The sequence below is a fragment of the Chlorocebus sabaeus genome, chromosome X (assembly GCF_047675955.1).
Source record: "Chlorocebus sabaeus isolate Y175 chromosome X, mChlSab1.0.hap1, whole genome shotgun sequence".
NCBI lineage: Eukaryota > Metazoa > Chordata > Mammalia > Primates > Cercopithecidae > Chlorocebus > Chlorocebus sabaeus.
The window spans coordinates 23380966-23394104 of record NC_132933.1 but is presented as its reverse complement, the minus strand read 5'-3'; the positions used below and the strand labels follow the sequence as shown (position 1 = coordinate 23394104).

At 43.6% G+C, this 13139-nt stretch overlaps 1 protein-coding gene across 1 annotated transcript; it reads left to right on the top strand.

Annotated features, from left to right (window-relative positions):
• The first annotated feature begins 1002 nt into the window (after positions 1-1002).
• On the top strand, positions 1003-12153 carry RBMX2 (RNA binding motif protein X-linked 2). The gene is made up of 6 exons (XM_007992686.3): positions 1003-1109; positions 1321-1436; positions 2878-2929; positions 8016-8145; positions 10130-10307; positions 11170-12153. Exons 1-6 carry the CDS (start codon positions 1105-1107, stop codon positions 11655-11657), a joined length of 969 nt encoding a protein of 322 aa, XP_007990877.1. The 5' UTR covers positions 1003-1104; the 3' UTR covers positions 11658-12153.
• The last annotated feature ends 986 nt before the right edge of the window (positions 12154-13139 follow it).

Genomic DNA, 13139 nt, shown 5'->3' with positions numbered 1-13139 from the left:
CAGGTTCAAGTGATTCTCCTGCCTCAGCCTCCCGAGTAGCTGGGATTACAGGCGTGTGCCACCATCCCTGGATAATTTTTGTATTTTTAGAGGAGACAGAGTTTCACCATGTTGGCTGGGTAGGTCTTGAACTCCTGACCTCAGGTGATTCACCCACCTTAGCCTCCCAAAGTGTTGGGATGACAGGTGTGAGCCACCACACCTGGCCCCCCCATTTTTTCCTTTATTTTAGAGACAGGTTCTGCTGTGTTGCCCAGGCTGGTCTCAAACTCCTGAGTTCAAGCAATCCTCCTACCTCAGCTTCCCAAAGTGCTGGGATTACAGGCATGAGCTGCTGCACCCGGCCAGGAATTGTAATTTTATCTGCTTCATTGGGTTGTTGTGAGGGTGGAGAGACAATACATGTAAATTGCTTAGCACATACTCTAGTATCATGCAGTACATCATCTGCTCACTTGCTAGCTATTAATTTAACAATATTAATTTCTGTCTCCTGCTCAACTAGGAGAGAGCCTATGGAAAAGAGTAAGTGCAGCGGCTCTCATGCAAATCTGTAGGTATTCAATTCAGCCTATAGAGGCACACTGTTCTGTTGCCTATGTATTGGGATAAGGACAACAGAAGATTTACCTTTTCACCTATATTCTTCACTTTTCTGCCATGACAGGGATGCTCTGATGGGTCTGTGCGTGAGCAACTGACTAGGAGCGAAGGTCCAAGTGGGACTCTGGACTGGGAGCGAGGGCTGAGACTAAAGTCGCCACATCAGGCTGCTTATTCCGTTCATTCAGCAAATATTTATAGCTAATCTAACCAGTTTCCGATATCGTTCAAGAGCTGGGGGTCCTGCAACAGCCCAGGCTCGTGCCTTTACCCCATTTCACAGAGGAGAAAAAGCGAAAAATTAGAGAAAAACCGTTTCTACAAGAGGTAACCGCACAGAACGCCGAAGGCTTCTAGTGCGCAGGCGCCACGCCCCGGTACGCCCCAGCTCTTCCGGCGCGAGGTCACCGACTCGACGAGCCACCGGCGCCGGGGCAGCGCATGCGCGGCGCTGCCTTTCCCGGGCGCTGATTCCTGAATGCTGAGCGCGAGCCCGCGGAGATGAAGTAAGGCGTCAGCTTCCTTTTGAGGAACGAGCAGCGGGCCGCTGGGGGTGGTCTACCGGGGCTGGGGTGGTAGAGCGTCTGCGGGGTCGAGGGGCGGGAGAGGCGCGGGGACTAGAACAGCTCGTCCCCTTGTTTTGCTCTTCTTCAGCTTCGGCCGGTTCGTATTTACTTGTCTGCTTTTCTGCCTCCCCTCCCCCCCGCCACCGTGAAGTCCTTTAACTAAGGTGAAGCTGATCAACGAGCTGAATGAACGAGAGGTCCAGCTTGGGGTGGCCGATAAAGTGTCCTGGCACTCCGAATACAAGGACAGCGCCTGGATCTTCCTGGGTGAGGTGCACATCTTTCTTCCGCAGTGCTCCCAAGATTCTCCTGCTCGGTTTCCGACTATTTCAGCATTTTCACCCTTCACTCCTGCTTACATTCATTGCCCTCCTTTATATCCATCTGCTGTCTGCCCGGGAATCCGTGTTCCATCTTTTTTTTTTTTTTTTTTTGCTGCCCCATTTTTAGTTTTCCTTCCCTGCCAAATCAGTGCTCATGAGAGTTACTGTTTGCCATTTGCTGTGCTGAGGTTCAGGGACTGTTGTTATTTCTCTCTCACCCCCTGACCCGTTATACGGCTGAGGAAATTGGGGTGCAGAGAAGTTAAGGGACTTCCTTAAGGTCACATAGCTAATAACCGCAACAGGCAGAACTATAGCATTCTAGAACTCATGGTCTTAGCCACAGCCCCATATTGCTACCACCGCCCTCCCCCATTCCCCTTCCCTTGCAGAATTCACTTTGCTCCTCTAGCTCCTGCTTTCTGACCATGGCCACACTACCATTACTGTATTTACTTTATATCACAACCAGTAATTGTACAAGTTTGATGCTTCAAAGAGGTTATTGTAAAAACGTTGTGCTAAGCACTTTATATGCATCGTTTTATTTAACTTATAACAGTCTTGCGAGTTACATGCTAATATCCCCATCTTACAGATGAGGAAAGAAACATTTGGAAGGGAAATTATTCCCTAGGAAATGCTTAACAGTGTTTTTATAACCTTTGTCTATGTGTAGATGGGGTTAATCATGACATATGTAGACTAATTTTGTATCATAGCTGTAAATTTGTGGGTAATGAGCAGATGAATTCAACATGTTTGTGGAAGCAGAGGTTTGTGATGGAAACTATCTGCTTTGCCCATAGGATTTTGGGTGCCAGGAGGACTGAGTGATCAGTTTACTTTTGTTAGTGGTGACACTGACTTCCATTCAAAATTAGTCACTCCTTTTCCTGTACTACTGGCACCTTACATGTACTTCTGTCATTGCATCAGACTTGATTTCTTTCTTTTTTTTTTTTTTTTTGAGTTGGAGTTTCACTCTTGTTGTCCAGGCTGGAGTGCAATGATGCGATCTCGGCTCACTACAACCTCTGCCTCCTGGGTTCAAGCGAGTCTCCTGCTTAAGCCTCCTGAGTAGCTGGGATTACAGGTGCCCACCACCTCGCCCGGCTAATTTTTTTTGTAGTTTTAGTAGAGACGGGATTTCGCCATGTTGACCAGGCTGGTCTCGAACTCCTGACCTCAGGTGATCCACCCGCCTTGGCCTCCCAAAGTGGTGGGATTACAGGTGTGAGCCATGGTGCCCAGCCCAGACTTGATTTCTTTAAGGGCAGGGCCTGTTGCTTACTGTTTGCACCCCTAGTGCCTGGCCTAGTGCATGGTATGTAGTAAACACTTGGTAAATGTTGGTGGAACTGAAATGTGGTTTTCTTTTCTAGGAGGGCTTCCTTATGAACTGACTGAAGGGGACATCATCTGTGTGTTCTCACAGTAAGTCCCCTTTCGTTTCCTGCCTCCTGAGTCGACAGAGTACTTTATTTCTGTAATGCATTTTGTGGCATCACAAAAACCACTTATTTTCACTCTAGGCTGAATGGCATCCCTGCATGGGGAGGGCTGGAGCTTCTGCTGTAGTCTAGATCAGTCCCAGGACATGGTTCTAGAATGTTCTCCTGTGGGAGATCCAAGAGGTTTGTTAATTTGGGAGGCCATCTTGGGGATTCTAGTCTATTTCTGTTGTTTTTCAGTGAGGTTTGTTCAGCCTGGGCCTAGACTGGAACAGACTGGAACCCTCAGGAAGGTTCCATATTGGTACGCCTCATTTGGCTCTTGCAAACTAGGGGTAACCCATGGTCACAGGGCCCTTCTAGTCCTTACCTGTGTGGCATCATACGACTGGGGCAAACCACAGAGGAATTGGGATGAAAAACAGAAAGAAGGTTGTAGTTTGCTTTCTTTGATTCTCAATGAATGTAAGGTTAGTGAGCAAAGGCAATCTCTACCTGGAGGCTGAGAATCACAGCCTGACGAGGAACAAGAATGAATAGGATATCTGTATATTCTTCATTCTGCTGAGGTGTTGGCAGCAGCATTTGGTGGGAGAGGGTGTTGGTGGCTCATACTGGTAGTAGCAGCTAGTAGGAGAGGGGCTGGGCAGCTGGCCTGCAACCCCAGAGGTAAACAGCACAGTTAGTCCACAGGGCCAGAGGACCTTGGCACAGGTGCAAAGGACCACTACGTTTGGGTTTTGTAGGCCTTCGGAGCATAGTACTGTTTCAGAGAAGTTGGACAGCATGTACAGGTAGCAGACCATGGCAAAAGGGGCTGGCCAAGCGAACACAGGTAGCATACACTGGCAGAGGGATTGCTATGGCAGGATGGTAGGGCCATCCATGGACAGAGGGCCCTGGTTGAGTGGTTGGGCCACTTATGGGGCAGCAAGCCATGGGAAAGGAATTGGGCAATACCCGTGAGAAGAAGGCTGTGATAGAGAACCTGGGCAACCCACACGAGTGGAGGGCCCTGGCAGGGACAAAGATTGCTTCCTTCAACTTGTGGATGTTGCAAGGTTCACACAGGTGCAGCCTATAATTTCTACCCCTTTGTGGTACTTCTACTCAGCCTTCCATCTTGGAGCTGTTTAGTTCTACTTGCATTGAGTGATGATCAGCTAGCATGTGTGCTTGTTTGTTTATTCTAATTCTCTATTCTGGTTACACACGTTGCTCTCCATGAAGATTGCCGCTGATAACAGTGCCTTTCAAAAAACTGCTTTGTTGGCTGGGCGTGGTGGCTCACGCCTGTAATCCTAGCACTTTGGGAGGCTGAGGTGGGCGGATCACCTGAGGTCAGGAGTTTGAGACCAGCATGGCCAACATGGGGAAACCCCATCTCTACTAAAAATACAAAAATTAGCCAGGCATGGTGGTGCGCGCCTGTAATCCCAGCTACTTGGGAAGTTAAGGCAGGAGAATTGCTTGAATCCAGGAGGTGGAGGTTCCAGTGAGCCAGGATTGCACCATTGCACTCCAGCCTGGGGGACAAAGCAAGATTCCCCCATCTCAAAAAAAAAAAAAAAAAAGAAAAAAAAAGAAATCTACTTTGTTTCTTATTTTGAAGGTAATATATGGTCATTATAGAACATTTGGCAAAATAAAGTATAAAGAAGAAAATAGAACACACTCTTAAGGAAAACCTTAATGTTTTGGCATATCTCTTTATCATTTTAAAAAAAATGCTGGATGTTATTTCCAGTGGTTTGCTATTATGAATTATACTGCAGTGTGCATTATAGTATATACATTTTTGTATGCATCCCTCATGGTCTCTTTAGTGAAAGAGGAATATGCATCAATATGTTAGCATTTTAAAGATGTTTTATAAACATTGCCAAATTGCTCTCCAAAAGGTTGTACCAATTTCCACACTCACTAGAATGCCCATTTTTCTGAATCCTTATTAACAGTGGTGATTTTAAAAAATATTTGCCAAAGGGCTTCTCATTATTACTTTGCCTTTATTTCATCATCAGTGAGGTTGAACATCTGTTTCTAGATTTGCAGCCCATTATTCTTTTTCTTTGTAAATTGTCTATTCATACCCTTGCCAACTTTTTTCTACAAGTATTTTCCTTATTTTCTTGTTGATTTTACATGAGCCCTTCATGTATGAAGGATATTAACTCTTTGCTCTAGCACTTTGTTGTGTATTGTATTACAGGTTGAATATCCCTTATCCAAAATGCTTGGGGCTGGGCGCGGTGGCTCATGCCTGTAATCCTAGCACATTGGGAGGCCGAGGCAGGTGGATTTCCTGAGCTCAGGAGTGAGACCAGCCTGGGCCACGTGGTGAAACCCCATCTCCACTAACATACAAAACATTAGCCAGGTGTGGTGGTGGGTGCCTGTAGTCCCAGCTACTCTGGAGGCCAAGGCAGGAGAATCACTTGAATTGGGAAGGTGGAGGTTGCAGTGAGCCAAGATAGCACCACTGCACTCCAGCCTGGGCGACAGAGCGAGATTCTGTCTCCAAAAAAAAAAAAAAGAAAAGAAAAACAAAATGCTTGGGACCAAAGGACCAGAAGTGTTTCCAATTTGCATAAACGTAATGAGCTATCTTGGGGCTGGGACCCAGATCTAAACACAGAATTCATTTATGTTTCATATACAACTTGCACACATAGACTGAGGGTAATTTTATACAACGTTTTCGATAATTTTGTGTGTGAAAGTTCGTGTACATTGAACCATCAGAAATTAAAGGTGTCAGATATGGAATTTTCCATTTGTGACATCATGTTGGTGCTCAAAATGTTTCAGACTTTGGAGCATTTTGAATTTTGGATTTGCAGATTAGGGATGCTCAGCCTGTACTATGGACTTACTTTTTCTTAATTTGATACGTTATACTTATCATTATTCTTTCTTGATGCTCAAATTTTCCCTATTTGAGGGTCAACATGAGTTCCTTCAAGCCAGTGCCTGTATTCTTTTTTTTTTTTAATTCTTGTTTTGAAATAATTTCAGGCTTAATACAGGAACATTATAAAATGATATAAAGAATATCTGTATCTCCTTCACCCAGATCCCCCAGCTGTTAGCATTTTAATTTAATTGATTGTTCTGAGACAGGGCCCTGCTCTGACACCCACGCTGGAGTGCAGTGTTAAGACTATAGCTCACTGTAGCCTTGAGCTCTTGGGCAACTGTCATATGTAATCTACAAAAAGGTAGTGTTACTTCCTCTTTTCATTTATTGTATCTGTTTTATCTAACTGCATTGGCCTATACCTCCAATTTAGTATTAAATAGTTCCTAAACTTAGTTGAATTGGCTCTAGTATTTCTCATTAAGTAGGATGCTAGATTTTGGGCTGAAGTGTGTGTATGTGATCATGTAACATCTATCAATTCCTATTTTATTTTTATGACTTTATTTTTAAATTTATAAACCTCTAACTTATCTGGAATTTATCTTTTTGTAAGGAGTAAGGTAGTCTTTTTTTTCCTAACGTTTTTTCTTTTTTTGAGACAGGGTCTCACTCTCTTGCTCAGATTGGAGTGCAGTGGCATGATCCTAGCTCACTGCAGCCTCTAACTCCTAGGCTCAAGTGATCCTCCCCATGTACCCTCCTGAATGGCTGGGACTATAGGTGTACACTATGCCTGGCTAATTTAAAACAATTTTTTTTTTGTAGAGACAGGGGTCTTGCTGTAGTGTCCAGGCTGGTCTCAAACTCCTGGCATCAAATGATCCTATGGCCTCAGCCTCCCAAAGTGCTGGTATTATGCACATGAGCCACCATGCCTGTTTTTTTTTTTTTCTATTTAATTCTTCCTTTTTGTTTGTTTGCTTTTTTAAGAGACAAGGTCTTGTTCTGTTGCGCAGGCTGGTCTCGAACTACTGGCCTCAAACAATCCTCCTGCCTCCCAAAGTGCTGGTATTACAGGTGTGAGCCACCATGCCTGGCCTTTTTTTTTCCTATTTAATTCTGCCTTTTTGTTTGTTTGAGAGACAGGGTCTTGTTCAGTTGCCCCAGCTGGTCTCGAACTGCTGGCCTCAAACAGTCCTCCCACCTTGGCCTCCCAAAATGCTGAGATTACAGGCATGAGCCACCATGCCTAGCCTAATTTCTGCTTTTATCTATATTAACTCCCATCTGCTTTCATTAGATTTGCTTTCTTCCTTTATGTTCATCCTTTGTTTTCACAATAAAAGTCTTTTAATGTTACAAATTTTCCTGAGTATGACGTTAGCCACATTTCATAAGTTTTGGTATATATTTTTCTCATTTTTGCTATTTTCTAAATAGTCTACCATTGATTTTTTTTTTTTTTTGCTTCATTTTCTCTTTCACGCAGTTGTTAGGAGAGTAGCTTTCAAGTTCTAGTTAGATAATGTGTTTTTTATTTACAATATCATTTCCAGCTTTATAACATTATAATTGGAAACATGGTCTGTTCTGTTTTTTTTTTGGTATAATTATTGAGGTTTACATTGAGACCTAATCCATAGTCAATTTTAATACATGCTTCATGGATTCTTGAAAATGTCATCTTGTAGTATTCAAAGATATCTATGTATCTAATAGTCCTACATTAATATTTGTTAGTATAATTATGTGTATTAATTCATCTGATTTTATTTTATTTCTGTCCACTTTATGCGTGATAAACTTCAAAGTGATGTGTTAAATTCTCCCATAACTTTCTCTCTTAGTTTCTCTTTGCATTTCTAATAGCTTTTTTAATTAAAATTTTTGATTTCTTAATTGACTCAGAGTTTTCCTGATGTATACCTTTATTGTGTATTTAGGCCTTTTTCAGTGTAAAATAATCTTAGTCTCATGTGATATTTTTATTTTGGCCTTGAATTAGTCTTTGCTCTGGATATTGCCACCCACTTTTAATTGGGTGTTCCTGTACTTGTCTGACGTTTTCTTTGCAACCTTTCTGTGTCATCCTGTTCTAGATGTATCTCTTGTACACACTATGTTATTTGAATTTTGTTTTATTACCTTATCTGCATGTTTTTGCCTTTTAAGTCAATAATGTCTTACTCTTTTATAAAATAAATAGATATGGCGAGATTGTTAACATTAATCTCGTGCGGGACAAGAAAACTGGGAAATCCAAAGGGTTCTGTTTCCTCTGCTATGAAGACCAGAGGAGCACAATTCTGGCCGTCGACAATTTTAATGGGATCAAGGTGAGTGTGCTTATTAAGCAGATTGGTTGGACTTTTTTCCCATGTATAGGGGTTTCGTTTTCTACCTGGTTCCCACAGACACAAGGGCAGCACTTGTCAGCTTGGTGTGTTGCGGGGGCTGCAGAGATGTGCAGATGCTGGTCAAGAAGAGATTCCAGGAAATAATTCTGTTGGCTCGTGGCCCTGCAGGACTTGCTTCTTTTCCCCATCTGTTAACAAACCATCTCCCCAGGAGCATAGGCAGCAGGCCTGCCTCTCATCCAGGCCTCTGTTTTTCACCTTTCTTTTTTTACTGTCTACTATCATTTCTGGTGCACTGGAGGATGAAGAGACTAGCAAACATTGCTCTTCCATATTGTCCTGTGTTGGGAGTTTTGGGCTTCAACATGGCCTCATAATCTAGGACATACCCATGCATGCCTGTCATGTATCTCCAGTGACCTAGCATACTGGGCTCTAGACATTCTCTAGTTAAAATCTGATGACAGATTCTACAAAAGTAATTTCATCCTGAAATTTTCTCCCCCCCGTTCCCTCTTATTTCCACTGTCGTAAGTGAGGCACTGAGTTCTTAGAAGGAGATAGGGCAAGTCAGGCGTATTGATGCTCCATGTGGTTGCTGCACTCATTTAGGAAAAAAGCTGCAGTTGAAATGAACAGTGTCACAGAGTTGGTGTGGGGAGGCTTGAGTTGGAGAGTTTGTCACTGATTCACGAGTATGGGATAGCTGGAGATTATAGAACAGAGTGGAACAAGGTTCTAGGCTTGATGTTAAAGGAAGCCAGCAGTCAGAGGGCGTCACTCTAAAAGGAAGGTTTTCCAAAGTGTTTCAAAATGGAGAAGAGGATACATAACAGAAGCCGCTCAGGCTTCAAGGTAAAAATAAAAATCTGCTCTTGTATTGGAACAATAAAAGCTAAACTTTAAATTTTGAATGGCTTTGCCTAGAGAGTAAGTCTGTATCTGCCTAAAAATAGAATGTTTTTATTTTAAGTGAGGTGTTAATTTTTTGGGGGGCGGGGGGAGGGGGACAGGGTCTCTGTTGTCCTGGTTGGAGTGCAGTGGCGTGGCCTTGGATCACTGCAACCTCTGTCACCTGGGTTCCAGTGATTCTCCTGTCTCAGCCTCCTGAGTAGCTGGGATTATAGGTGTGCACCACCACACCCGGCAAATTTTTGCCATATTGGCCAGGCCGGTCTCGTACTCCTGACCTCAAGTGATCCACCCGTCTCGACCTCCCAGAGTGCTGGGATTACAGGTGTGAGCCCCTGCGTCCGACCAGAGGGGTTAATTTGTTGTTGTTGTTCACCTGGAGAGTTGTGATTTGTAGTGCAAGAATCAGTGTGAGCCTATTCCCGTATGGTGGGGCTAGAGCAAGGTGTGAGGGCTTAAGAAAAAAGCAAGTGCCTTTTTCTCGATTCCTTTCTCCCTCCAAACTGTTGGTCTGACTTTGCCTCCTAATTACTGGGTCGAGAAAGCAGTTGTAGCATTAAGCTAGATTTCAAGAATTCCTTCTAGTTGCCAGACCTTCCTAGGGTATGTTTCACTGTAAACTTAGGTTACAGATCAAGGGTAATTCATTATGCATCTAAATCTTAGTCTTCCCTGATGCTTGTGCTTTGAGGTAGTATTTCCTAGTCTTTTTCATTTTATGGCACATACAGAACATGAAGATATTTGTATGGTGCCCTGGAGTAAAGTAATGAGGCTGCTGGTACAATTGCCCCAGGCCTCACCTGGCTGCACTGAGAGGCTGCACTATATATTTTATAATAATAAAATTATATTAACTAAATATTAGTATAAATTAATATTTAGGTGTACATGCTATGACACACCAGTTGGACAGGTCTGCTTTAGTGACAGAATTTAGCAAGAAGGTAAAGGATGTAGTTCAAATCATGGTTCTCTGTAGCTTGTGTTCAAATAGTTGGCAGTTAGGTATGAGGGCCGTCTTCACTGAAGCATTGCCTGTCCTGCTTAGATCAAAGGAAGAACTATCCGAGTGGATCATGTGTCTAACTATCGGGCTCCTAAGGACTCGGAAGAAATGGATGATGTGACCAGACAGCTCCAGGAGAAGGGCTGTGGGGCTCGTACCCCCTCACCAAGTTTGTCTGAGAGCTCTGAAGATGAAAAACCAACAAAAAAGCACAAAAAAGGTAAAGCATTAAGACCTAAGAGAAGATTCTGGATGGCCTTAATGTCTGCTCTTCCTTGCATTCATTGATAGTTGAGAATCAACTCAAGTGTGAAAGGGGAAGGTATGGGGAAGCATAGTTTAATTGGGAAAGTGGGGAGTATCAGTGGAAGGCTGGTGCTATGGGCAGAATTGTCTCTCTCCCCAAGTTAATATGGTGAAATCCTAAGCCCCAGTGCCTCAGAATGCGACTGCATTTGGAGATAAGGTCTTTGAAGAGGTAACTCAGGATGGGAATTACCTTGTACAGCAACTTGACATATCAAGGGTGACAGACATCCAAGTTGGCTTCTCGAGGCACTCTCCTTGGAGGCCTAGACAGTGGCCCCTTCATGCTGCTGCCAAGGTTGTTCTCTTTATGCACATTCCTCACCTCCTAACATGTGAATTTTTTTTTTTTTTTTTGAGACAGAGTCTTGCTCTGTCGCCCAGACTGGAGTGCAGTGGCGCGATCTCGGCTCACTGCAAGCTCCACCTCCCGGGTTCACGCCATTCTCCTGCCTCGGCCTCCTGAGCAGCTGGGACTAGAGGCACCCGCCACCACACCTGGCTAATTTTTTGTATTTTTTTTTAGTAGAGATGGGGTTTCACCGTGTTAGCCAGGATGGTCTCGATCTCCTGACCTCGTGATCCACCCGTCTCGGCCTCCCAAAGTGCTGGGATTACAGGCGTGAACCACCGCGCCCGGCCGTGAATGTTTTTGAACTATAGTACCTGTGTTTGATGTAACGTATTCAGCAAAGAAAGGTGCTTTTGTTTTTTTTAAGGGAGTTCTTTATTTTTTTACCTTTTCTTATTTGCTGCTTCTTTCCTTTATCCTCCAGACAAAAAGGAAAAAAAGAAAAAAAAGAAAGAAAAAGAGAAAGCCGACCGAGAGGTACAGGCAGAGCAACCATCCTCTTCATCACCCAGATGCAAGACAATAAAGGAAAAGGATGACCCTGGCCCTAAGAAGCACAGCAGCAAGAACTCAGAGAGAGCTCAGAAGTCAGAGCCCAGGGAGGGGCAGAAGCTCCCCAAATCCAGGACTGCCTACTCTGGTGGAGCAGAGGACCTAGAGAGGGAGCTGAAGAAGGAGAAACCCAAGCACGAGCACAAGTCCTCAAGCAGGAGGGAGGCAAGAGAAGAAAAGAGTAGGATTAGGGACAGAGGGCGGAGCTCAGACACACATTCTAGCTGGTACAATGGGCGTTCCGAAGGGCGTAGTCATAGAAGTAGAAGTAGGAGCAGAGATAAATCCCATAGGCATAAAAGGGCCCGGCGCTCCCGGGAGCGGGAATCTTCGAATCCCAGTGACCGTAGGCGTCACTGAGTACTGTTCAGCTGCTCAGTAGATTTGGAAATAATTATGTTTTTTAAATGCAGTCAAATTCAGTTGGGTTGTTACTATTTTTGTATCGAAAACTTCTGGGGCTGGATTCTTTTAATCCCTTGAGTATTAGAGTCATTGGGAGGGCTGCAGTTTCAACAGCTAGATATCCTGGATATTCTTCGCACCATCCATTGTCCCTGGACCAGAGTATGTATCCTGAATTTTGGTTCATAAATATGGCTCTTGAACCCATAGACCTCAGTTGAAGATGGAATTTTTAGGAAAGGGAAAATACCAGATAATTCTAGAATTCTAGTCTTCGTGTTAGATGTTTACAGCCCAGCATCTTGGGACATTTCCAGTTACTAGGTTTGGACAGCTTGATGTGAACGAATGGGATAGAATTTTTAAAATCAGTCAGCTCCATGCCCAAACCCTCCTGTTTACAGAAATTTTTAATGTCTTTTCATTTTCATTAAAACTTTTTTGTTTGATATGCCTCTTTCCACATTTTTTCCTTGTAATGTATTGATTATTTGTATTGAGGTGAAATTCACATAACATAAAGTTAACGATTTTAAAGGGAACAATTCAGTGGTATTTGGTACTGAACATCCACAGTGTTGTGTAACCATTGCCTCTGTCTAGTTCCAAAACATTTTTTATCATCCCAAAATGAAACCCTGTACCCATTAAACAAGAACTCTGCATTTCCTCCCTCCTCCCTGTCACTAGCAACCACCAATCGACTTCCTGTTTATGAGTTTGCCTATTCTGGATCTTTCATAAAAATGGAATTATACAATAATGGCCCTTTGTGTCTGACTTTTTTCATTTAGTGTAGTGTTTTTTTTTTTTTTTTAAATTCGAGATGGAGTCTCACTCTGTCGCCCAGACTGGAGTGCATTGGTGCAATCTCGGCTCACTGCAACCTTTGCCTCCTGGGTTCAAGCCATTCTCCTGCCTCAACCTCCCAAGTAGCTGGGATTACAGGCGTGCACCACCACACCTGGCTTATTTTTGTATTTTAGTAGAGGGGGTTTCACCATGTTGGCCAGGCTGGTCTTGAGTTCCGGACCTCAAGTGATCGCCTGCCTTGGCCTCCCAAAGTTCTGGGATTACAGGTGTGTGCCACCGCACCCGGTCTAATGTAGTGTTTTTGAGGTCCTCCACATTGTAACATGTATCAGTACTTCATTCCTTTTTATGGCTGTATCATATCTCATTGTATTGATAGAGCACATTTTGTTTATGCACTCCTCAGTGGGTGGACATGTGGGTTGTTTCTAATTTTTGGCTAGTCAGCTTCCTTTTTGTGTTCCAGACATACCAGGCTACCTTTTAGCCTTTGTCCTTTTTTCAAGTAGCCACTGTTGCTGGTATGGGAACCCTTTGTCAGCTTCATTGTCTGTCTTTCTGGTCTGCTGGCACTTCCTTCTTATTTTGACTTTTAGCTTTCTCCTTTATCTATCAGTCTCTTAA

Bases quoted from the DNA above. Each gene is read 5' to 3' on its own strand.
- RBMX2 (XM_007992686.3), top strand. The intron at 8,146-10,129 runs GTGAGTGTGCTT...TGTCCTGCTTAG, and splicing joins ACAATTTTAATGGGATCAAG to ATCAAAGGAAGAACTATCCG. The intron at 10,308-11,169 runs GTAAAGCATTAA...TTTATCCTCCAG, and splicing joins AACAAAAAAGCACAAAAAAG to ACAAAAAGGAAAAAAAGAAA.